Here is a 25,799-nt window from a genome sequence, read left to right on the forward strand (position 1 = left end):
CCTTGGCAGGGGATCTGAGTGGGTCAGGGTAGAACTGAACCCTGGGAAGGGTTTCTGAAGGAAGTCTCCTTCCCTAAGAGCTTTGACACGGGGAGGATGCATGGGAGCTGGCCCTGAGAGGCTGGAATCATGGAGGCTCCTCTACCAGCCCTGGGTTCTCACTAAATTCCTTCTGCTGAGATAAAAAAGATCACCAGTGCTTTTGACTCCATGTCTCTGGCACTACTGCTCTCCCTCTTCAAACTCACGCCCACCCTCGAGCTAACTAGATATTTACAATATTCAGAATCCTATTCACTAATATGCAGTGTGCACGACTCTGCGGGTCAGTGGAGAGCGCTAAATGTTCCACTCAGAAGACAATAAAGTTCTCCAGACAGACCTGGAGCCGGGGAGGGAGAAAGCAATGGCAGCTTCCCTGGGAAACAAAAAGAGCAAAGGGATCCTTGCAGGAAAGATGTGCTTGTGATGGGCTCCTCCTTCCTGGCAGACCACTGCGTTCCGTGGCGCAAGCCCCAGTGTGGGAGAGGGAAGAGTTGCTACAGGGATGGAGGGGCCAGAAATAGCCGCCTGACAGGGAGAAGGGCCAATCCTTGAGAGGCTGTGAGTTGAGCCTGTACTGTCCTCGGCTGCCCTTTCTCCTCCCGGAGCCCGGGGTAAAGGCAGGCAAGGGATGGAGGGGGAGGAGCTGTCACCCCATAAATCACTAGAGGGCTGTGCTGGGCTTCAGAATGAACATCTGCAGCCGGGCCCGGGGTGGCAAGCACGGGACCCCTGGGTGCTAGGTGAACTTCCTCAGTGGCACGCACTGCCCCGATTACCTGGGAGTCCACCTTCTGTCCTAATAAAGCTGACGAGCAAAACTGAGCCAACGATGACATGTCAAAGGGCTCACGGCTGGCGCCCGCCCTGGTTGGACCCTCCATGTCCCAAGGGCTGTGTCAACCTGGCATGAACCTCTGGGTGCTGAAAGAGGGCTTCCAGTGAGGGGCTCCAGTGCCTTTGCGCTCTGCTCTCATCGATGGCCGGAATCCCCTCTACCTCTGACAAGCTCTTCCTCAGAGAAGCAGTGAGCGTTTCCTGGAGGAGCACCCATTGGGCTTTAAAGGTTGGCATCACAAGAGGTCCAGTGGATGGGTGAGAAAAGAGGCCCAGTGGGTGGCCAAATAAGAAGGGGAAAACCCTTTCTTATTTCAGACCACCACCATTGTCATCACTGCCGCCTTCCATCTCCTCATCACAGCCAACAGCCAGTACACAGCGGCCAGGCCCTTTTCTAAATCATCACCCCATTCAAACCCCACGATGACTCTATGAAAATATGGAAAACCCTATGACCATTTTATGAGGGGGGAAAGTGAGGCACACAGAAAGGATGTCACTTGCCCAAGGTCACACGGGAGATTCGTGGCAGCCCTGGGGTTCAAACTCAGGCAGTCTGGCTTTGAAGTTTGTGCTGTAACGACAAGCTCTCGCACTGGTCTTTGTAAGAGACATTTCTGAGGAGCAGAGAGTGAATCCCTCATTTCTCCCCCAAGCACAGCCTCCTACAGGAACTCTGATATAAGATAGATGACAACACTTCTACACCATCACTGCCCAATCCCCTCAGGCACCCAGAGCTCAGTGGAGTGCAGTGGAGAAAAGATGCTGCCCTGTACTCTGTTCTGTCCACAGAGCACCACATGTGGGCATGAATCCGTGGACCAAGGGTGGTTCTGAGAAGGAAACGGTGTACCAGTATCGAGTGCCCACCACATGCCAGGACCGAGTCAGTGTCTCCCATGCATCACCTGCTCTAACCCTGGCAGGGGGGCGCAGCCATCATTCTCCTTTCACAGATGAGAAAACTGTGGCACAGGGAAGGCCAGTGTGGGTTGAGCTGCCACGGGTGGGAGCTCTGAAAGGCAGCCCTCTGCTGCTACCCTGAGCCAACGCAGGGCACCACGTGCCTGCCCCGCTGTGAGGGTGAGGGCCGCGACCTGCTGCATGCAAGGTGGGTTCCCTGCTGTCCCTGACGTGAGGCGAGGGAAAGGCTGCCAGCCAGGAGGAGAGAGGAGCAGATGTCTGGACAAATATGGCCATGTGTCAACAAAACAGGCACTTGAGGCTCAAGACTCAGAGACAAAGGTGGCTGGCGAGGCTCTCCGAGGGTCCCAGTGCACCTTCTCTGCCTGTGTGTGTTCCCAGGGCCCACAAAGGCCGCAGCTGTGTCCCGGAGCTGCCACCTTTGGTTCTGCACAGCTGACCCACACCCTGGGCCTCTTGTGATGCCAGACTGCCAAAGCCCAATGGCTGTGATTCCAGGAAATGTTCACTGTTCTTCTGAGGAACAGCTTGTCAGAGGTGGAGGGGATCCCAGCCATTAATGAGACCTCCCTGTCACTTTATTTTAGCCTTGAGGAACAGCGAGGCTGAGAGGGGACAGGTCGCCTGCGGGCAGAGCTCACGGAAGGCAGCCCACTGTGACAGCTCTGCCACTACCTTCCTTCTGGATTCTGACCTGGAGCTCGGTGCCACGAGGGCAGTGGCTTTGGGTACAGCCGGGCCCTTGTTCACACAGCCTCTGCCCCACATCGGCGGCTGGGCCCAGCACCCACTGCAGGAGCAAAGCCTGGCTGTGCTGCACTGAACCAATTTGGAGATGCCACCTTGCTTAAAAAATAAAAGGTTCTCAAGGAGCCTGGAGGGATTTCGGTACACACGCTTCCATGCAGCTGCACCTGCCGGGGCTGCCCTCACAGACAACCAGCACAAAACAGAACCCCCGGCCATGAGCAGAAGAAAGGAAGGGAAAGATGCATTCCCTTGGCTGCTTCTTGGGTGCCTCTTACTCTCCTTTCCAAGTGCTCTGCCCTCTCCACACTGTTCGGTGTGGCATTTCCCATGCTGCCTACCCCACGGGGCCACCTGAACTGAGGAATTTTCTTGATGACTTGGAGAGGCCTGGGAAACGCATTTGCTTCCCATCCCCAGTTTATGTCCCAGGTTCCTGCATACATGAAACAGGGGGAGGGAAGGGGGACAGAGAAACTGCTTCTTCCTCCGAATACAAAATCCCCAGGATCTTCTCCAAGGATGTTGTACACATTAAGCAGAATCAAAGGCAAAAAGAGAACACCTGCGTGAGGAGGTGACTCTGTGTGTTAGAGGCCTGGCTGCCTCTCCTATAACGGGTCCTGGAAAGGGGAGGCCGGGACAGGTGGGGAAGGGAGCCACGGTCTCACCTTTGCATCCTGCTTAGTGAGGAAGTCCACAAAGCCGAAGCCTCTGTGTGTGCCTGTCCCGGTCATCTTCTTTGGCAGGCGGACCGTCTTCAACTCCCCAAAGGTGCTAAAAACAAAAGGCAAGATATAGGGGTTTAAGACTAGAGGCCTGCAAGTGAGGTCGGGAAGGCAGGACTGATTCTCACACGTAAATCCCTTTGGGTTATAAAAGACAAGTGCATGCAGGCACGCAGACGCTCGCACGTGTCAGCTCAGGGGCACGAGCGGCCTTCTCCCAGGCCCGGGCCATCAGGCAGGGCAGGCAGGCAACAATCGGGCTGGAGATGTGAATGGAGAATTTTCAGTTCCTCTGCAACTAGCTAGAGACTCTCTGCCCCCATGGGGCCCCACTTCCCTGTGGGGTAACTATGCACTGGGGAGGACCCTGCCTAGTACACAAGTAGCCAGGCTCGGGTTGGGGGGCCTGGGCAGGTCAAGGTGCTGCCCATGTGTGCGAGTCGGGGCTCTGGACATGGGACCAGCAGGGTTGCCTGACCTTTCCAAACTGCCTCTATGTCTGAGCTGAGCACATGGCGACCCCAGGCTGAGCAAATGGGATGGGGCCCCTTCTCCAGGACCTGGGACGTTTGGGACATGTGTTTCTTTAGCGCTCAAATGACACGTAGCAACTCCCTCTAAACCCTGCTTCCCCTCCCTCTGAGCTTTCATTTTGATATCTTCCAAGCCAAAGTCAGGCAAAGCTCTGGAGAAGAAAATGGGTTGGCTTCTCCTGACAGGGATCAAACCAGTAACCACAGCCTTGGACCATCCCCCCTGGTTCCCTCCTCTCCTCTCCTCCAGATTAAACCTTTGAGAAATTGTAGGACAAAGGGATAGGGCTTTCTCAGGCCTCCTTGCCTCCCTGTCTCACTTCCCACCCCCCAATCTTTTCCTAATGTCCATTTATCAAATATATACGTACAAATTGCTGCCGATAAATATTTAATGTGCACGGCATCTGAAGAGAGGTATTATTTTATTTGAAAATCTACACACACTTTCGGCCGCCTGGGCACACACATACGCACGATGGTCTAGGATGCTTTGGGGCCAAAGACCGATTGGGTAAAAAACACAGTAAAGGCCGTAAGCTCTCATGAAATGATATAAGCTAAATCCAAAGCGTTAACCCACAGCCCTGCCAGCATGACCAGGCATCTGCCAGCCCAATTTCTGAAGGCAGGACGGTGTGTAAATGCGGCATTATGAATCCTCAAAATGAATCTGCACGTCTCCTCAGAGCTCTCCCCACCAGCTCTGCTCCCCCCTCCTGGTGCCTCCTCTGTGTGGGCAACGAAAAACAACAGAGATGCACTGGTGACAAGGCCAGCCTCCCAGGGAGGGGAAGGAGCCAGGAATGTGGGGAGTGGAGCCCGGTCAGGTTTCCCCGCTGGAGGGGAGCCGGGACTGGGGACCAGAGGCTGGGCAGGTGGGGACAAGGTGAGGTTGGAGAGCTGAGGAGTCAAGCCCGCAAACCCTGCTTCATTCTGCCACCTAAAGGCGGATCCATCCCATGACAGACACTGTCTCTCTTCCCTCCACCAAAGCCTCTCTGCCATGCTGGCTTTGAACAGGGAGAGCAGGGCATGGACAAATTTTCTTGTAAGCTCATTCAGAAGAATGGTTCTTTGGGTCCAGGTCTTCAGAAGGCCACTGGCACCGCAGGGATGGCACATCCGGTGGCTAAGGGGCTGGAGCCTGAGAGCATTCAGAGCTGGTATGAGGCAACTAAGAGGCACAGGGAAAACCAGGCTGGCTGCTTTCTCAACACAGCCACAGACAGCCACTGGGTGAGCTGGTTCCTCCATCCCTGCCTTGGCCTCACCTAACTGCACTAGCCCCGAGATGTCTTTCCCAACCCCTCAAGGCTGGGGTGACTGCCCCCATCCACAGTGTCACCGCTCACCGTGCTCCCCGACCAGGGGTCTGTGGGGTGCATGCCTGTTTACTTCTCTGCCTTCCCTGGCCGGGGCTAGGGCTCAGCTCTGCAAGAGTCCAGGCCCCATCTATCTTGCTCATCACTGGACCTGCGGCAGTGAGCCCAGCGTCTGGCTCAGGGTAGAAGCCTGAAGGTATTTTGGAATGAATGAACAAGCAAATGGTAGCCCTGGAAGGTGGACATTACCATGGGTAAATGACACCTACCCTCAGAGAGTGGTGATGAGGGTGAAATGAAATACACATAGCACTAATGTGAACTATTGTTAGCCTTATCATTCCCGTGTTACAGATGAAGAAACCGCAGCTCTGGGAGCCAGGGGTCCTTCCTCACAGGCGGCAGGGTTAGAATGTGAATCCAGGCATGTCTGACGTTATGCCTGAGCTCTCTCTCTGCTGCACAATGACTCAACCCCCTTGCATCACCTGGACGGGGACTGGCCACTTGTAAGAGCTGGGGCCTCTTTCTTCCTGAGTCTTGGTCAGGTCTGCGGTGAAGCAGGAAGACCCCATGCGGGGTGGCTAGGAATGCCTTGTGTAGACTCCCAGGGGTCCAGTGACTTCCCTAAGACCACCAGGCAAGGTGGGGGTAGACCGAGTCCCAGTTCTTTCTGCCCACACTGTGTGCAAACCCTCTACTTCTGCCCACAAGGGCTATAATCTCCTATCCCTTGATGGTCTCAATGACCTCTGCCCAGATTTCTGGTAAGCCAGACTGTGTGTGTGTGTGTGTGTGTGAAGGGGAGAAGGGGTCATGGGAGGGGGGTGGTGTGAGAGAGAAAGAGAGAGAGAGAGAGAGAGAGAGAGAGAGAGAGAGAGAGAGAGAAAGAGACTGTTGAGGTTAATTCCTCCCTCTCTGCAGCACATTGCAAGCTGTGGATGCTGTGTGCATTGTAAGCAGCTAAGGGTCCAGAGAAAGGCGAGAAAAATAATTAAAAGGTAGAGAAAAACGCCGTTGAGGAGCGGCTGCAGGAGCCATGCTTTCGTGGCCTGCAGAAGTGGCATTTGAGAGTTCGGCAGGGAAAGCCGGGACAGAAGGGCAGCCTGGATCTACCAGGAATCGTGGGCAGGGATCAGGGAGCTGGGAATCCCATCCCAGGCAGCTGAAGGGCCTTGGGGAGGTCCCGGTTGTGGTCGGGGGTTTCCAGGCAGACATCAGCATGACAAATGAAATGCCGCCTATGAAGACTGGAAGCTTCAGAAATCCTATTATTCTTCAGGGTCAGAGAAATGGCTACGGTGAGCAGGTTTCTTCCTTCCTTGTAAGAACAGGACAAGAGAGAACTGAAGCTTAAGGAGGAGCTGAAAGATCAGGGTTAGATCTTAGAAGGAACTTCCCAATGTCTGTGGACACTTCCTGAAATGCATGGATGAGGCTTCAAGACACCATCATTGCTGCCATCATCTCCGCTACCAATGAGTGCCTGCAATATGCGGTTTTTTAAATACATCATCTCCATGCCTCTGTTTTACAGATGGGAAAACCAAGGGCCAGAGAAGAAAAGCGACTTGCCCATGTCCCACGGACCCAGGAACTCAAAACCCGGGTCTTTTTCATCCGGGCTGCTTCTCTCAGCCCAAGAACAAAGCTGGACAGTGAGTGGCTTGGTTGCTTGTGTAACGGTATGGGATCATATGAGGCCAATACTAATGATCTCAGAGAGCTATCGAAAGAGAATTAAAAAGAAAAAAAAAAGGTTGGGGGAGAAGAAATCAATGAAGTACCTTTAGCTCCTTGGAGATAAGCGATATATAAATACCAGCCATTATTAAGGTTCTTATCTGACAGCAAGGTCTACGAAGCTGTTTTTAAGAGCAGCTTTTGAAGGAAGTTGTGCGTGAACCTTTGTCTTCTGGGAGCTTAGGCCACTGTCGGGGTGAAGCTGCGCAGGGCCACCAGGGACTGGGGAGGAAGAAAATCACGGGGCACCCAGGAACTCCTCCCTGAGACCAACTCTGCCGCTCGGGAAGGAGACGCACACCACACTCCCCACTGTGCAGATAATAGAAACCACAAAGTAGCAATTACTGTATCAGAAGCTGTGAATAAAGAGGACATACCGGGCTTTTAAACACAGCCCTCCTTCCCTCCCCCACCATGCTCACACTTCGGTAACAAACTCACACCTCACTTTTCCAATTATTTCATTCACCCTGGGTTCACCAATTACTCCCCCACCCTGAGCCCCACCCCCTCTGCCATGCCAGGCACATGATTGGTGGTGGGTTTGTGGGTTTTCCACAACTGGAGTTTGTTGTCACGTTTCTAATTTCTTTTGAGGAGTGTTGGGGGGGTGAGGGGGAGAGAAGGGAGGAGCGGGAGGAGGTGGGACGGGGCTCCGAGGTGCTGCGTGAGGCAAGCCAATTACGCCCAGCACTCATAAACAAGTCGGGGGATGTAAATTGTGTTTGCACACAGGCCTGAAGGCAGACACAATACGTATGTGTGTGTGGGGGGCAGCCAGCGTGCGGGTGGGTGGGGATTTCCTCCCTCCATGCAAACTGTGTGCCCCCTGACTGGTCTCGCCCCAGCCTTGGCCAGCAGCTGCTACCGAAAAAGGATGAATCATCTTGGGTCTCTCTCTCCCTCCCTGATTGAAGCGACAGGCTCAGGGCGAAAGAAGTGAGAGGAAGGGCGGAGCAGAGGAAGTGAGAACCCTCCAGAGATGCGGAGCTGGACAGTTTTGCAGCTGTGCTGGTACCTGGAGCCTGGGTAGGCTGGGAGTCCGGCTTAACCCCACAGCCTGCATGCTGGCACCAAGTGGGGTCAAGCCTAGGGCCCTCTGCTTCCAGGACATAAGTCTCCCTCACTATTGGGATCTGCTGGAAGAGCCAGAATCCCAGCAGAAGTGCTGAGTCATTGGGGGAGTTTGCTGGCATAACTTCTCCCCACCTGCGCCCAAGGCATTGTTGAGAAAAAAAGTCTGCCACCACCCAAGAGACCCTGAGTCAGAACAACGGTGTGATCTGAACAAGATGAAGGGGTGGTTTCATGATAAGAATAAACTGCAGGTTGCTTGTGCTCCACCTAGAGGTAAGAAAAAATAGCTAAATCTCTTGGCATTAAAAAGCCTTTCAAATATGCCACCCCCACCAATTTTCTAACACACATGACGCACATACACGCACATCTGTCCATTCACTGGGTACTTCCTCAGTGCTTACGTGCCCTGCAGCATGTCAGCACATGCTGGACATGAACTCATAAGGCCCATGTGAGCTGAGCGATGTCAATACCATTTCCTAGATGGAGAAAACTGAGGCTCAAAGAAGGAACATGATTTCTCCAAGGTCTCGGTGAGCCCTTAACTACTACAAGGGGTGAAGTGACTTGCCCAGGGTTCCTTGGGCAGCATCAGGCTGAGCTAGGCTCAAAGCGGGCAGTGTGCCCCACAGGTCTGTGCTTTGCTAAGAGCTCACACGATTGGTCCACTTATCCGCAAGCAGTCAAAGATGATGCAGAGCACAGGGAGGGAGTTACCAGCAGGTCAAGCATTAACCTTGTTCTCAGGGTGCCCTCACCTTGACTGGGGGCAGCTGCATGGGAAGCCTCTTAGCTGGGAAGCAGCCAGTGAGCTCCCTCCCCTCTTCCTCAGAGGCACAAGAAGACTCTGGGATAAAGTCACTTATCTCAACTGGTAAAGGTCTAGAGCTGAGGATGCCTGATCTTTGCTTACTGCTCCCCTGGCCTCATCCTAAAGAAGGGCCCCACCAGTGAACTTATGGACCCATGGAACCATTCCCACTGAGCAACAAATATGGTAAGATGGCAGCTGCCTTGCACCGTGTCCTGTCTCACATTCCCCTTCCCTTACAGAGTTCCCATGTGGCCAAGGGCCCCAGTTGTGGCAAGCTGGAGAGAGAGACCAACTGCACAGCTAGGGGCAAACCTATCCCTTCGTCTATAATGGGAAATTTCTGTAGCGGAGGGAGGCTTGGGAACAGAACTATCATCTAAAATTCTCACTTTTCCTGAGATGTATACAAACTAAAGCCTTTGGTGAGGGCTGGTCTCAAGCCTGCCTCATCCAACTCTCTAACAGAGGCTAATCCAATCAATCTGGTGGGTTTCAATGGGTACTAGTGCCCCGAGTTTCACAAGTATGTGCTAGTCATCAGCACTCCCACGGTGGGTTTCAATGGCTATACTGTCCCAAGTTTCATGAATATCTGTTAGTCCTCACCATTCCCACAGTGGGTTTCCATGGCCACTAGTGCCTTGAGTTTTGTGTGTATGTGCCAGTCATCATCTCTTCCAAATTGCTTAATGCTCTAATGGTTTTTGTATCTTTAGAATAATTTCTGAGTTCCTTACTTGGGACTCAAGGCTGTGCCTGATCAGACTTACTTTTCTTGCTCTCCAATCTTATCTCATGCCCTGCACCCCCTCATTTACTATGAAGAATCTACACTGGCTTTCCCCATTCCCTGAACCCACCAAACGTATGCTTACCTCAGGGCCTTTGCACTTGCTTTTTGCATCACCTGGAACCCTGCTTGCCTAGTTGTTTTCACAACTGACTCTTTCTTGCCATTCAATTTTCAGCTGAAATGCCACCTCCTCAAAGAGGCCTTCTGTGACCACCCTATCTAACGTTGCCTCCTTTGCACACCAGCCCCCGCCTGTCACATCTGAGCACTGTCTGAAATGGCTCGTTTACTTTTTTATCTTTCCTCTTATTTTGCTAGAGACTGAAAGTGGACTCTAAGATGTCAGGGGTCTTATACTCTGTTGTGTCTACAGAACCTGAGACTGTGTCTAGCACTCAGAAAACATTGTATCCATTCATTTAATCATGGATTCATCATCTATTGACCGCTCCCTAAGTGCCAGGTCCCCATACTTCACATGCATTATCTCATATAACTATATGCTCTTGTGGAGGCACAGTCACACTTGGGGGCAACATATTCAGTCTTTCCGTCCCACAGGATGATGCTCTTTTATGTAGTGCAACCATATGCTATTACAAGGAGCGTTTGGTCCTCAAGAATCAACACTCTTTCCAAAGTATTCATGTTTATTCCTTCCAGGCAATGAATAATCACAGCAAGAAAAAAAAAGGGGGCGGGCCAGCTAGATCATTTACCAAAGGAATACTGTCTGGATAACGATGTTCAAATCATGTGCTGCTTGGTGGGAAAGAGAAGACACTGGCTCCTCCACAGGCAACCCTGGCCAAGATGCAGACACAAACAAGGAGTCTCAGCATGTTTTGCCCTGCACTGAGATGCTTTCCCTCCTGCAGAATGTTATGTTGATGAGTGTGTACAAAGTGCAGGGTCAAGCCTACTCTGACAAGGGGCAATGGCTTTGGAAGCCATTTAATGGAGGCATATTTAGGTGTGGAGTTTCTTCCTCTTCTGTTCTTGCTCTCTCTTCTTAGAGAGTGCCTTTGAGACTGAACTTCTCCAGTTACTGCTCATCATGGTGAGAGCCAGGTGTAGAAAGGTTACCTTATCGCCATCAACGCAATATTCCCTTTCATTTTTGCCTCCTGGAGGCTGAAAAATGGCCTAGTTTCCAAGAAAGTGAAAAAAAGAGGTGTGGAGGATGGCATTTAGCTTTTCTCAATAGCCTTTCATTGGGGTCCTTTCCAGGCAAGCGTGAGCCTCTCGTGTTCTAGATGAGAAATCCCAGGGATGAGCACTTAAATGGTATTTCTAAATCAGAGTCAGGGCCTGTGTTTCAGATGGAACCCATGGACTCTCCTGGAGGCTTTGGATGGGGGCGGATTTGGCACTGGAAAAAGTAGGCTCCTGGCCTGGCTCTGCCCCTCATCAACTGGGTGAACCTGGGCAAATCATTTCCAGCCTGGACTGATCCCTGGACTGGCAGCATCAGCATCACCTGGGAGCGTGTCAAAAATGCAATGTTCTGCCCACCTCTTGTCTTTCTGGATCAGAAGCTCTGGGGCTGCACCAAGCCCTCTAGGTGAGTGTGGGCCTGCTCAGGGTTGAGGCCCACTGCCTCACTGGAAGGGACAGGGGCCACTCAGCCCTAATCTAGACAGTCAGGTGGACATCTGGGCCGGGGACTAGCAGATCTTCCCCTTCTTCCAAAGAAGCTAGTGATCCAGATTCTTTTAAGAAATGAGATTTTAAAATATTGGTAACAAAGTCAAGACACTGTGTTGCCAAAAACAACAGAAGGAGTCTGTGGGCTGCCTTGGGTGCCATGTTCTACATTTGAGCTCCATTCTGATTCTGGTTTCAAGAGATCATAAGGGCTGGTCTACTTCCCAAAATGAGGAATCCTCTTACCTCTTTATGACCTGGGGTTAGGGCTTGGGACAAGCAACAGGGCCTTTCTGACCTCTCCTTTGGCCCTCGCAGCCTACCAGTCCTCTCAGTTGCGTTCACATAATGTAGCCTCTGCAGGATTCTAAGCTCTTTGGGGATAGAGAGGGTCTTGCCATGGCAATTTGCTGCACAGCATCTACCTCAGATGTGAACACATTTGTGGCTACACTTAATGAATGAATCATCCCTCACCAATCTCCAGCACTCAAACCACAATTTGAAGCTTGATAGGAATTTTCATGGGACTCGTCATTCAGATACTATGGATCCTGCAATCACCAGGCAAATACTTCCCAAGCATATCCTGTGTGCAGGCACCAAGCTCTGGGCTGGGAAAGAATAGTGGACCTGATGTGCTCTGGCCTCCAGGGGGCGCGGATTTTAAGCCAGTGGTTTTCAATCCCCTCCAACACAGGGTTGGTGCACACTTTCAGCAAGTTTTCAGCATGCATCCCCAACATATGTACAGTTTAAAACTGATAAATGGTATGTGCATGTACTGCTATTTCATTCTCTATGTAGATCTTTAAATAAAAATTAGGAAATTTAAGGTCAGCTACGGGGACTCATGCCTGTAATCCTAGTACTTTGGGAGCCTGAGGTGGGTGAGTAACTTGGGGTTTGGACTACCCTGGCCAACATGGTGAGGCCCCATTTCTACTAAAAACACAAAACAAAAATTAGCCAGGTGTGGTGGCGTGCACCTGTAAACAGCCCAGCTAGTGGGGAGGCTGAGGCAGGAGAATTGCTTGAACCTGGAGACAGAGGTGGCAGTGAGCCGTGACTGCACCACTGCACTCTAGCCTGGTCGAGAGTGAGACTCTGTCTCAATAAATAAACAACTAGGAAATTTAGAAGGACGAAATGAAACCTAAGTAGAAATGGACATTCTAGTATTTTTTCTCCTGCTCCATCACAGGCACCTTCTGTAGTCACACCCTTTATTTGAGAGCACACAACAGGCCAGGCATTGTGCTAAATACAGTCCATTTGTTACTCTTATGCATCCTCAGTAACCCTGTGAGGCAGCTGTGTGCCCATTTTACATACAGGAAAAATGAGTCTCTGGCTGCTTAAGGTATTTACCAAAATGTACAAAGCTATTAGATGGTGAGCCAGGTCTCATACCAAGGCCTGAGGAAACCCCAAAGCCTATGCTCTCCTCACCTGTTGCCTCCCAGTAGACAGGGTAGATCTGTGCATGGAGTTTAGAAGCAATTGAAGGGGGAACACTGTCTGCTGAACCTGAATAGAGTCCTTGGGCAGAGAATTTCATAAAAATAGAGTTTTAAAAATCAGAGATAACTTTCCAAAAACAGTGTTTCTTGAACTTGTCCTGAAAGATATTAATAGGTATTCTGTGTGTAAAGTCTTCTGGGATTTGGTAAGTTTGGAAGACATCTGTTTAAACAGAGTTCAGCAAGCTTTTCTGCTGCAGACCTTGTCAGTGTCTTTAATATGTTAGGTACATGGAGGATTTCTCTGAGAAAGGAAAAGACATAGTGTTTCTCAAACTCCCAAACAAGGAAAGCTTATTAGCATCTCTCAGGACACCGGTATTCCACGGAACACAGCTGGGAGGTATGATGTGGGAGAGGAAAAGAAGGCAGTCATTTCAGGAGGGCTGAGCATACACATTAAGGCACAAGGCCTTGGTCTTTAACTAACATTCAGGTAACACTTTTAACTTACCAGGGACTGTATACAGTAGGGAGCTTCTGCAGAGGAAGTCGAGCTCTGATAGCGAGCGGCCAAGTCACAGCATCAAGCATCACCAAAAGAACCTAATTGTGGGGCCAGACTTTGGTTCAGATCCCAGCCTGGCACCTGCCACCACCTTTCTGAGGCTCAGTTTTGTCACCTATAAAATGGGCTCCAACCAACACACAATGTTGTTGGCTCCTAGCATATATCAGGAACTGAAGAAATGGGAGCTGTTGTGAGTAATGTACTTGTCTGTGAAAAGGATCTGTATTGGTGCCAAGTAGGTGACCCCTCCTAAGCCCTTACGGTGTTTTGGTGTTCAAAGCGAGGAGCTGGCTGAGTGAGTCCAACCCTTCCTAGTGAACATCAGGAGTTCCCAGCAAAGAGCTGAGATGGCAAAGGGGCCTAAGCAGAAGAGGCCAGATGTGATGCTGTGATTCATGGAGCTCTGAAAAAGCAGCAGATCTCCCTCTTATCCACATGTCCTACTAGCTTTACAACATAATCAGAAGAAATTGTCCCCAAGAAGGTATCTCTCAGCCAGACCCAGGTACCTCTGCCATCCCTTGGGTGGAGCAAGCCCTTGGGACAGCTGTGCATGCTCCTCCTCTCAGGAGAGGATGGAGGCATGATTTCTGGCCTGCGGTACTGCATTCTGGTCAGTTCCATCCCTCTGCCTGAGTGAGCTGATGAAACACACAGTGGACACTCTCCCCCACTTTCTCCCCCTCTGGTCTTCAGCTGCCTCAAGTACAGCTAATCCCATTACAAGAAAATAAAGTGGATAATTCAGGCTAATGAAATCGTTACTAAAATGTGGCCAGCCAGAGGTGGACATTCAGAACCAATTTAACACCCTTTGGTGTCGTCATCCTCAGTACAAGAAATGTCTGAAAAGAGGAAGGACAAAAATTAAAGAGGAAAAACAAAAACAGAAACAGAAAAAACCCAGCCGCTCGCTTGTTAGCTTAAGAATGGTTCAAGAATTAATCAGCTGCATATCTTGCTTTTTGCTATTATTTCCATCAGGCCTGATATCTCCACGGTAACTCCAGAAACTCCAAGAGGAGATGGAGAGAATCTAGGAAGTCACCAGCTGTGGCGAACATTGTGCATAACTTGATACCCTTTGTTTTGTCCATTTCTGCTGCCACTCTAAGAAAAGCCACTAAGGGGTGAACTCCTGGGCCCCCAGGGCTGCTCCACGTCAACACCAAATCTAGAAATCTCTGGTACTGGATTTAACTACCCCTGGGGTTGCTATGAAGATGAAGTTTCAGGATCCTGGAGGGCTGAGGGTGGAAACCAAGTTAGTGACAAGGCAGGAGGAGAAGATGGGGTGAGCTCCCTTGTAAAACAGAGCAGGGAGCTGGACCTACTGTTTCAGAGTGAGCAGGCGATGGCAAGCAGGGAGACACACTGTGTCACCGGCTCACACCCACTCCTGCCGCCTGCTGCCTGCTGCCAGCCACGCCTCCTGAAAAGGCCGGATTCAGGGTGGCCGCTCAACTTCCTAGCACCTGCTATCTCCACACTGTGCCCACTCCTTCCCCTGCCACGACTCCTACCTACACTGAAAGGGCCCTATCAATTTCATTTGGTTCAGATCCGTTTCAGTGCTCAGAACCCTAATGTGGTCTGCAGAGCATGAATCCAGATGGCCTCGGGTTGCCTTGCACCAGCCCTGCACTGTGCTGCTCTCCCAGTCTGTTTTGACTCCTCGAGCTAAGGCAAGAATCTTCCAATGACCTGGATTCTCCTACCTAGGGAACGAGGAGAGCAGGTGATGAGAATAAGGGGGCTGTCAATGGAAAAATAGAGCAACAAATACAGGAAGAACTTCCACTGAGCTTTGTAGGGTTTGTATCTTACAAATACAGGAAGAACTTCCACTGAGCTTGCAGGGTTCTGTAGGGATCAAGGGGCACAGGTGGGTAGGTAGAAAGTTCCACTCCCTAGGAAATTAGAAAACTCTTCATGTATTGTCTCCACAGTAACAGCACCAAGCAGCAGCCCATAGTCACCAACACCGGCTCCTGCTTACTGGTCAAGAGGAAGATATCTCAGAGAGATTTGAGATTCGCGACATAGCCGTTTGGGACTATCAGGGTGCTGACCTCTCTGAGAAGCACAAGGTGACACACCTCAACATCCACATCTACATGGTTTCCTGAGGGCATCTCTATGACAGGGGCCCTCCAATGGCAGCAGGAGGCCCCTGCATATGGTTTAGGGAACCAGATTCCTCTTGCGGGGCACAAATGGAATGTGAGGCAATGCCACCATTTAGGGGCCAGCACAGAGACTTAGGGAACAAGGAGCTTACAGCAAAGCAAGTCACATGCTGTTAAGGCCACATGACTACTACAGCTTGCACAAGGAGATGTTGTCACCCACTCCTCAAGACTCCAGAGAAGCCAAAATAAAGAAAAGAGCCGCTGGCAAGCAAAATGATGCCTGAAACCCACATACTAAGCTTCTGCCTGTCACCAATGGGAAAGCCCTTGGCCCTGCCCCATGGCCCAGCCACTGAAAGCCTATTTACTTTTATTTTACAAACAAACTTGTTTATTTCATTTCTCATCCCACAGGAGTTGAAAAGGGCACTGGGATTAATACTGGCAGGTTCCTAAAAGGCTTCGAGAAGTGACAACTAGCAGCCACGAATTAGACCAGGGATACACACATTTTTTCTATAAAGAGTCAGACAGTCAATAATTTTAGCTTTGCAACTACTCTACTCTGCCCTGTAGCGCAAAAGCGGCCCCGATATGTAAATGAGTGGGTGTGGCTGCATGCCAATAAAACTTTATTTATAAAAACGGATGACGGGGACGTGGACTTTAGTTTTTTGACCCCTTGATTACACAAAAAGTATCAAAACATCGTATTAGAACCACTGAGAAAGCACAGCAGCCTGGGGCTATTTAGGACAGGGGCGAACAGCAAACACACCTCAACAGATCTGACCAGTGTCCCCAGACTGTGGCCTGGGCTCAGGATTCCTTGCACTGGTTAGAAAAGGCACTGTGTATTTTAGGAAGATTTCCACTGAATGGTCAGCATTTTCAGAGGGCTGATACTTAAAGGTATAAGGTGGCAAAGTCACTTACTGGGGAAACCCCTCATTTTTCAGTGATGGGAGAAATGAGACGCATTGTGCGGGTGATGAGCTGAGTTACACATGTCTGGACCAAGTGGGGAGTGCTATGCCAAGAGCCAGACATCTCACCATCACCCTGGAGATCTGCTTAGCACAGAGACAAACAGATGAGCCTAGAAACCCAGTCATTGCCCTGCTAAACAGCAACAGAGAACAGCAGCAAGGTGGAGGGTGCCACCTCAAAGGCGCTCCGACCCAGGACGCTTGTCTGCACACGACTAGCATTTGCTGTCACCCTGCTTCATTTGTCCCCTCGATGTTATGGGACTTTGCATTCTACTGTGCATTTTTTCCCCTCTATTTGTTTATGGTTGCTCTTCCTTGCTGGACTACTGAATGGCCGGCACCCAGAACAGTTCTGACAGCACGTGGCACGCAGTAGCTGCCCAGTAAAAAGTGTCTGTGGTGCGCTGATGGATGGAGTTATTAACGGATGCTTGTCTTTTCCTGGCTTTTCTGATTTCTGGCCCCTCTCATGATCGGACTCTCAATACCTAAAATAAGAAACGGGGAGTGGGAGGAAGCAGCACTTGCCGAGCAGCTGCCGTGGCCATGCCGAATGCTCTACACGCGCTGCCTCCCTTCAGGCCCACAGCCGACCCGCTGGGCGGCAGGCCTTCCAGGACGTATGTGAGACCTCGAGGGGAGGTCTTATCTGAGGTCACAGGACTTGGGTCCGAGTCTGTCTGACTGTGGATTTGCTGTGGCACACTGTGTGCCACTCTGGGGACAGTAACCAACTTCAGTAACCAACTGAACTCAGTTCTTACGTTCTAGCTGGAGCCTGCCAGCCACTGGGAAATGATGGCAGAAGTGGAAAAAGAGGCTGAGGAGATGATGATGGATTGGGAGGATGGCTTCTGAAGAGCTTGCATTCTAGAGGCTTCTGACACCTGCCACGAGGAGGAACACTCCAGAACCCCCATGATGTTAGAAAGCCCAGTTCAGATGCTCCCCATCCCCTTGGCAAAAGGCCCAAGCATCCAAATGGCCCTACTCAATGGTTAGAAAGAGGGAGCAGGCATGGTCACTGAGTCTCCCTGGGAAGTCCCAGACCAAGAGGTCACAGCCATGAGGAGACCACTTTTCCAGACCAGCGGGGTACAGATTGGGGTGTACTTCAGGTAACTGAGTAGCTTCAACATCTGAGCTTCTCAAGAAAGCCAGGCCTGCTGTCAACCAGGAGATGACAGCCAAGACGCCTCTGCAGAAGATGCAAGCGGCAAAGCCACGGTGCGGCCGTTCGACAGAAAGCGCTGGAGGCCTCCCAGGGACATGTCAGGGGTCAGGGAGCACAGGAGCCAGTGATTCATGCCGCAGAGCCTGCCAGCGCTCATGGGGAGGAGAGCAAGTCACTCTGCTGGGACAAACATTATTTTTAAAAGTCTGGGAAATCAAACAACAATAAAACACCCCAAGCTCAGGATGACTGGTGAGTTGTAAGATGCAGGGAAGGGTTGAAATGAATCTGCAAGGTGGACCATTTGTTTGAGGCCAAATAAACCAACAAAGAACTCGATTCGATTACAAAAGTTTAGAATTGGATGGTCAGTCAGAAGCTGAGAGCCCAAGAGGTCTAATCGGGTCTGTGCGTGCCCTGGAGTCCAGGACCGAGAGGAATGGACTCTGGAAGGCTGATTCCTGGTGGCGACAGGAAAAGGCAGAACATGTGAGTCAGAGCATGCAAATGTGACAGCCCAAGTGGGGACCACCCTTGGACTTCTTGGTGTATGTAGGTGGGATGCTCTTTTCTTGATAAGAAACCCAATTAGGATCAGATAGGATTTAGGGTGTAGCAAAACCAAGGAGCCTGAAGCAGAAGTGAAGAGAAAGAAGAGAAAAATCAACGGCCAGGAGGCCCCTTGCAACAGCCACTGTTTATCTCACAAGCGCGTTAAAGAGCATCATTTGCAAAGTTTGCACAGAGGGAAAAGTCAATGATTGTGTCTCTGGCGATGCACAAAGCCCAGGATGTGCTTCATCTCCCGGCTGCCTCTGTGCACGCACAGGAGAGGGGCTGTTTGTGTGAATCTCAGCCGCGCCTCCCCCATCCTCACTTCCTCCTCCTCTATTCCATTTGGAAGATGCGGAAGTGTGGCCACAGCTTTTTCACAGCGACTATTCCAGCAGGCCTGTGGTGACGTGCGCCTCGGGGTGGGTGTGGGGTGGGGAATTATTGTTAGAGGAAAAATAATCAAAGGTTTTCACACCCTCACGGGGCAAGGTGGGAGATAATTAAAACCAGACTAGGATTCTCTGGCTGGATTCAAGTCCCCATTAAACAGAAATTCTGTCTGGATCAGATGTTTCTATACCTGGGTAGGGGGTTGCTCCAGCAACTGCAGGGTAGAATCTGCAACTCATGCTGGTAGTGGCCCCCACCCACACTGGGAAAAAGGGAAGTCTACAGCTGGGAGGTGGGGGTCACCAGTGTGAGCCTGGGAGTCCAGCTGCCTCCAGTGCTTATGAGCCTCTCTCCTCCACTTGGCCTTGGCTTGTCCATCTGTGAAATGGGGACAGTGGTCTCCATGCTCAACAGAGTTGTGTTAAGGCTTAAAAGAGATAATAAATCTATGGCAATGAACACAAAGCTGGGCACATAGTGAGTATTCAGGAAGAAGTAAAATGGGGCTGGGCATGGTGGCTTACGCTTGCAATCCCAGCATTTTGGGAGGCTGAGGTGGGAGGATCATTTGGGCTCAGGAGTTCGAGACCAGCCTGGGCAACATGGTGAAACCCCGTCTATACCAAAAATACAAAAATTAGCTGGGCGTGTTGGTGTGCGCCTGTGTTCCCAGATACTGGGGGGCTAAGGTAGAAGGAATGCTTGAGCCCAGGAGGTTAAAGCTACAGTGAGCTGAGATCCCACTTTATACATGAGGAAAGGGAAGGTGCTTGCCCTTGCCTACATGCAAAATGTCAAGTCACAGAGATGGCACTAGGAGCCCACAGACCAAGGCCCCATGCCACTAGCGGGCTGCCCCTGCAGCCACAAGGATGCTTGGCCTGTCTCACTCTCCCCAAATCAAAACAGGGAAGCTTCTCTAGGGTCTGGAGGTGATTTTACTTGAAACAAGGTTTCCTTTGGGGAGAGGCCTTCCTCTGATACACCAGTGACCATTGGTGACTGTGAACCACAAAGACTCACAGGTTGGAACTGTGCCGTCCCAGGAACTTTTACTGACAGTACATTGGGGGTGGGGCTTGTTACCATAGAAGAAGCATTACCTGCTTACCAAGTATCTATGGCTCCCACTCCCCCTCCCAGACACTAAAGGGAGGTGGAGTTAGGGGGAGCCCTGTGGCCAGGTCTGGCTTGTGAGGTGTGAGCAGAGGCCTGAGTGTGGTGCTGCAGCTGTCCCCTCCTTGGCCATGGTGAAACCCGGGGGCCTGAGTGACTATGTGGAGCAGAACCTCCTGGACGTATCCATATGCTGTAGCTAGGGTAAGCTACTAAGGTTTGAGGCTAAGTTGTTACTGCAACGCTATCTAGTCCATCCTGACTAAAACAGGCCTCAAAAAGGAAGAGCTGAAGGGAGGATCAGGACGGCTACAAGTAGGCAGCAACGAAAGCAAGAGAAACGCAAAAGGACAGCGGCTCCAAGAACGGTATCCCCAGGATGAGAGCTCATGTAGACTGGTCTTCAGAATCCAAGTTGGGCTTGGTTCCTCACACAGTTACAAATCACCTACTATGTGCAGCCACCTACTACGTTCAGAACAGATGGTGAGTGAGGCCCAGCTCCTGCTCTCTAATGTCCCTCAGCACTGGGATAGCAATTCCCATTTTAAATGATACAGAGGAAAAAAAAGGAAAAAAATGACTGGTTCTTTTAGACAAGGGCTCAATAAACCAGGGCCTACCGGCCAAATCTGGCCTACTAAATATTTGGGGTAAATATGATTTTACTAGAACACAGCTATGCTTATTCTCTTATGTCTCGTCTACGGCTGCTTTCAAGCTACGGCAGAGGTAAAGATCTTGAGACAGAAATCACATGGCCCATGAAGCTAGGATATTTACTCTCTGGCCCTTTACAGAAACTTCGACGACCCTTGTTCTCAATTGATCTCTTCCCCATCCAAACTCCACTCCCTCCTTAGGCATCACACCACCACTGTATCCCCAGCCCAGGGCCCCTCTCTGCCACTATGTCCTCATCATGTCACCCTAAACACCAGGTGTCTTGACCTCCTCACTCCCTGAGTTATTTGTTTTCCTTAATCAGGCACTTACAGGGGGAACTTAGTAGAAGCAGTGAGAAGATCAAGTCAACTGGTAATTAGTGAGGTTAGCACAAAGCCTCATTAGGCCTCTCTACCTCTGCCTCCCCATGTGTCATTTATCTGAAGGGGCCTTAATAACGGATAAGTTTTCAGGGATCCTGCCACTGAAGACAGCTGAACCTGGCATCGGCGATCGCAGCCCCCACACTGGCTCTTTTCTGCAAGTGACTAGGAGAAGGGATAAGCTACCTTAACACCCTGCCCTCAGAGTGGCAAGACATGGGGCCCAGAAGGAAGAGGGTGCATCCATTCTCCCTGACACACATATACATACACTCACCCTCACTCAGCAAACGTCCCATAGCACGGGGATGGCAGGAGAGCCGCCCAAGGTCACCTATGCGGAGGCACATTAGAAAACTGCTCCCTAAACTGGACCATAGCCAAGGCATGCAGCTGAGTGAAAAGAAAAAAAGCCAGGTGCCAAAGAATTGAAAAAAAAAGGGGGGGTGAGAGGGTGACATTGGGGGAGGAGACGCACGTATGTGTCTATGCATGTGTATCTGTTGTGTGTCCACACATGCGAGTGAGTGGCCTACAGAGAATTAGCTCTGGAGTGACTGCAGGGGCTGCCTGTGGAAGCAGAACTAAGAACTAGACCGTGTGTCCCATCTCCGCCGTCTTGCAGTGTGGCTGCAGCTGCGGTGGATGGTCCTGTGAGCACTTGGTTTCCCCGTGCCTGCCAGTATTCTGGCCCTCCTGGCTACCCATCCTGCCCTGGGAGTTTGCTCAATCCATGGGGAAGGAAAGTGAAAGCCGGGGGCAGTGTTCTGTGGGGTCCACCAGGGCACAGGACACCAGTGGGCAATTCTGGACCACATTCTGTACATTTCTTGCATGTTATGTTCATTGCAGTGGCTGCAATGACACACTTATGTATGGACCTGTCCCCTCCCTGTCCTGCTGTCCCAGCTCCCTGGGGTCATCTGTACCTAAGGTCTTCTGGTTTGGAGAGAACAAACAAGATAGACGTTTAGCATTTTTCCATACTCTTTTCTGTAAAAATGATCATACATACATTTTATATATATGCAGATTTTTCCTTTTTTAAGGGGAGAAAGAAAACCCACCGACACCTCAAACACTGGCCCCGCCCACCATGGCTGGATGGCTTGCCCATTCCTTCCTCCTAAGAGCTTAGTGCATAGAAAACACTGTTCTGCCTTGATCCCCATATCCATAATGCCCAGGAGAATCACTTGCTTCCCTTCCTCCCCAGGCTGCCGGGGAGCTCGGGCTACATCCAGCATTCCACTGCAGGAACCCTCCTTAGCCTAAGTCTCCTGGCACAAATACTGCCCTCCTCCACCCCAGCTCGTACATGGCTCCATTTGCCCTTTTCCCAGATGCCCAATGGAGGGCAGTACTATGACTCCTGGTGGGCAGGTGGAGGGGCTGAGGCATTTCTTCCTGGTGTCTTCTTGCTTAGAAGCCCCTTCTCTGGCAGCAGCTCTGCCATCCAAAATGACAGCTCCACAGGCAGCCCCTCCTCTGTGCTCAGTGGTGGTTCTGACTGTCTCCCCCAAGCTTGTCACTCTGGTCCCAGGGGTGGTGATGAAGGCCACCAGATAAAATGAAGAAGGCCCACTTAAGTATAAATTCCAGAAAAAGAACCAATACGTATTGCATGTACATCTAAGTACTGTATGGGACATATTTATACCAAAAAAAAAAAAAAAAAAAAGAAAACTTACAAAAATTTTATCTAAAATTCAAATTAAATGGGAAATCCTGTCTTTTTATCTGCTCTGACACCCCCTGAGGTGACAGATTCTGTTTGCTGTGGTTGGTCTCTGGGCACGCTGTGTGCATCCCCTACCCCTCACTGGTTCCTCATGGGTTCCACGATCCTGCCCGCATCTGTAAAGATCCATTCGGTTAGTACTGAACACAGCGACATGAATTCTGTTTCTAGCTGAGATCCTGACAGGTACGACAGCTCTTGTTCTGTGAGCCTTGTCCTAAACATTTTTCTGCATGAGGGTCATCTTTCAAGTGGTTTCAGTTTCAGGGGAAGCAGGGTGATGTCACAGCTGTGAATGGTGAGACTCTGGGCTACAGCCCTACTTACTCAGGGCTGGGACACCTGACACTCCCCCTGCCTAGGTCTCTGCAGGCCTCAGGTCTAAGACGCCTTTCCACGGAAACCTTCCCGGCCCAGCGAGCTACACTCCCAGGCTCCCTCAACCCCATCGCCCTGTAACAAGCCTGTGTCGCGTGACCACTCTCTGACGCCCCTGATTTACTGTCCCATTTCCCCACCTGTATGTCAGCTCCATGACTGCAGGGGTCTTACTGGTCTTGGCCAACAACACATCTCCCACGGCCTTCTCACGTGCTCAATAATTCAAGAAATGAATAGATGAGGGCAAATACCAGGAACGTAGAAAGAAAGAGGCTCTCTCTGCCTTGCGCCCCCTTCCTAAAAACACTGCTGTCATCAAATGTCCCTTAGTCTGCAAACGCCGGTGAGTTCTGGGCTGTGAACATCAGTACCCACATCACATCCTGAACACCATCATCCCCTCGATTTGCTTCCTTATACACGCAAGGCTTGCCTCCACTGGGGCGCTGCTCTAATGGGTCTGAGGAGGCAGGAGGGAGTTCTGGAACACGCACTGTCTTGGATTCCCCACCCAGCCCCGATAATGACTTTTCTCGAGCGAGTTTCTCGGTAGCTGCAGCTGCAGAACCACAGACAGGTACAGTTGCCATGATACGGCCGTTGTGGTAATTTAGCCTCAGAGCTCTGGCTCCCCTGGAATAATTTAACGATCTGTCATGGGAAGGGAGGAAGGAGGACAAGTGTCGTGTGGCTTGGCGTCTCCACCTCCAAAAAATAATCTAAGTTCCCATAGCCAGAGGAGGCCCACGGCTGGGGAGATGGAAGAGTGAGAACAGTTTTTTCCAGGACCCAGGTGGGAATGCCTGACTTCTCTACTTTTGGGGGAGGAACCAAGTGAATTAGAAAAACGGCAGGGACGTCTACACCAAATGGTGTCTTCCTCTGGCCACCAGTTACCTCCCTTTTGCAGCCAGAGCCTAGGGTGTCTTTCTTTAAAGTGACGGCTTATATTAGTAAAAACCCTGGCCTGGCAGCCTCCCTCTTTCCCTCAAGGGCCCATTGCATGGAAGACGAAACTATGGCAGCGACAGGAAGGCAAAATGCTGCCTTCTCTGCTAACTAATGGTTTGGAGGATGGGTGTGAACAACTGTCCTGGCTCCCTGACTTAAGAGGAGGTCTATTCCACAAGCTGGACAAAATCCTTCCTTCTGAAAACCACATGTTGCTTCCTTGCAACACCAACTCTTGGAAAGAACTGAGGCCTGGTAGTGTCTCCTGCGGAGGCGCAGTTATTCTGTGGCATAGAGGCAAAGCCTTACTGCAGAGACGACCCACATGCCCTCCACCAGCTGGGGGTGCACACACGTCCTGAGCGTCACTGACTATGCTGCTGGCTATGCAGTGCAGCTGGGCCCTCTTATAACGGAGCTTCTGTCCTCAAATCCTCCAGGGCCCCATGAGCTGGTCACAGAGTTCTGATGGCCCCTGTTCTCTGGGAGTTCTGTCTCAGATCGGTCAGCTCATGTGCTCTCCCCTCTAAGGGGAGAAGGGCTCTGGCAGCTGGGACGAGGAGACAGTGAGGGGCAGGTGTACAGGGGAGAGAGGTGCTGGGGCCTCATGGCTTGGGGTGAAAAGAAAGAGAACCCGATTTCTCTTGCATAGGACAGGCACCAGGTGTCTTAAGGAGGGCATGGTTCTCTGTCTTAACTGGCCATTGAAAGTTGTCCCAAACCTGGCCTGTGGGGCTCAGTGACCTTGAGCAAGTCACTGGCACCCTGTGTGAAGTGAAGGAATGGCCTGGCCACCTCCATGGGAGTTTAAGGCTCTGTAAACCTTAAAGTATGAACCTAAATCACCAGAATTCTGTGTTCTAGCAAACTCTTCCTCCTCCAAGGTAAAGAACAAGCATATTTTATTTGAAAGGAACTCTAGGCTCATAGTAAAAGGAATCTCAAGACGAACGACTTGCACAGCCTGCTCAGTACTGAAAAGAACCAGAGAAGGCCCTGGAGCTGAGTGAATTCTGAATGAGAGCTGGAGGCACAGGGAGAGGGAGAGGACTGAGAGTTATGGGAAGTGGGGCCTGTGCTGAGCCCCGGGGTGCCTCCAAGGAGCGGCTTGGGGTACCTTACCCCTCTGGATTCCCATTAGCCCCTCCCCAGTGACCCCAAATCTACATAAAAGCATGTGCTTACTGGGCAAATGAAGCTCCCTGGCAGGTACCCTCAGATGCCCCACACCATTGGAGAAATTCTGGATCCACTAAGAGTCCAGAGATGCAAGAGTTCAAGACCCAGCTCTTATGCTGAGTCTGCAAGCCCTGTGTGGTCAGGTGTTAATACTAAAGCAGCCCTATTTTTCCCAGAAGAGGCAGTTGGTGGCAACATGAAGCCCTTGGGATGCCTTAAAAAGCTGCCAAGCCTAAACATTTTTGGGAAAAGGCAAAAGGTGAGAAAGAAAGAGAGAGAGAGAGAGAGAGAGAGAGGGAAGGAGAGAGAGACACAGAAAGGTTGTGGGGAAGGAGGGAGAAGAAACAGAGAGATAATTTTGAAGAACAGGACATGCAAAAGGCAGGTCATCCCCTCTAAAGAAAACTCCTGCCCAGAAATTTCCAGAAGTCACCTGTGGCTACCAGAGTGACAGTGCCAGTGGGAAACGGTGAACAGAATGACTGCAGGTGTGTTCTGGACAAAGCAGGCCTGGGCTGGGGGTGGCCAGGTCTGGCAGGAAAGCAAGTGAAGCTGCTGTCTAGTGCAGACAGAACCCTCTTTGGTGCCACATGTGGGTCAGGGTGTCTGCTGGAATTAACTGGCTGAGCTATCAGTCAAGGAAGACGGAAAAGAAGGGGCTTATCAAATATTGAGAAAGAAACAATCCCTCTCGTAGTCCATCTTCTCTTTTCTTCTGGAAGGCTCCAGCAGAACACTACACACTAACAGGGCAGAGTGACTGACTCCAAATTCTCAATCACAAAGACAGCTATTATCTTTCCATAACCAGTGATTCCACAACAGTGCCTACAGATATTTTTCCCATTTTACAAATAAGGAAATCAGGCAGGTTAGGTAACCT

General features: G+C 50.9%; 1 protein-coding gene across 1 annotated transcript in view; it reads right to left on the minus strand.

The window, feature by feature from the left end:
- The window catches only part of RBM19 (RNA binding motif protein 19), a 142,671-nt gene that overhangs the window by 33,372 nt on the left and 83,500 nt on the right, over positions 1-25,799 (minus strand). The window contains exon 22 of the mRNA XM_005572333.4: positions 3,228-3,333. Coding sequence (XP_005572390.3) covers positions 3,228-3,333 — 106 coding nt within the window. The remainder of the gene's footprint in view (positions 1-3,227; positions 3,334-25,799) is intronic.

The sequence above is a fragment of the Macaca fascicularis genome, chromosome 11 (genome assembly GCF_037993035.2).
Source record: "Macaca fascicularis isolate 582-1 chromosome 11, T2T-MFA8v1.1".
NCBI classification, from domain to species: Eukaryota; Metazoa; Chordata; class Mammalia; order Primates; family Cercopithecidae; genus Macaca; species Macaca fascicularis.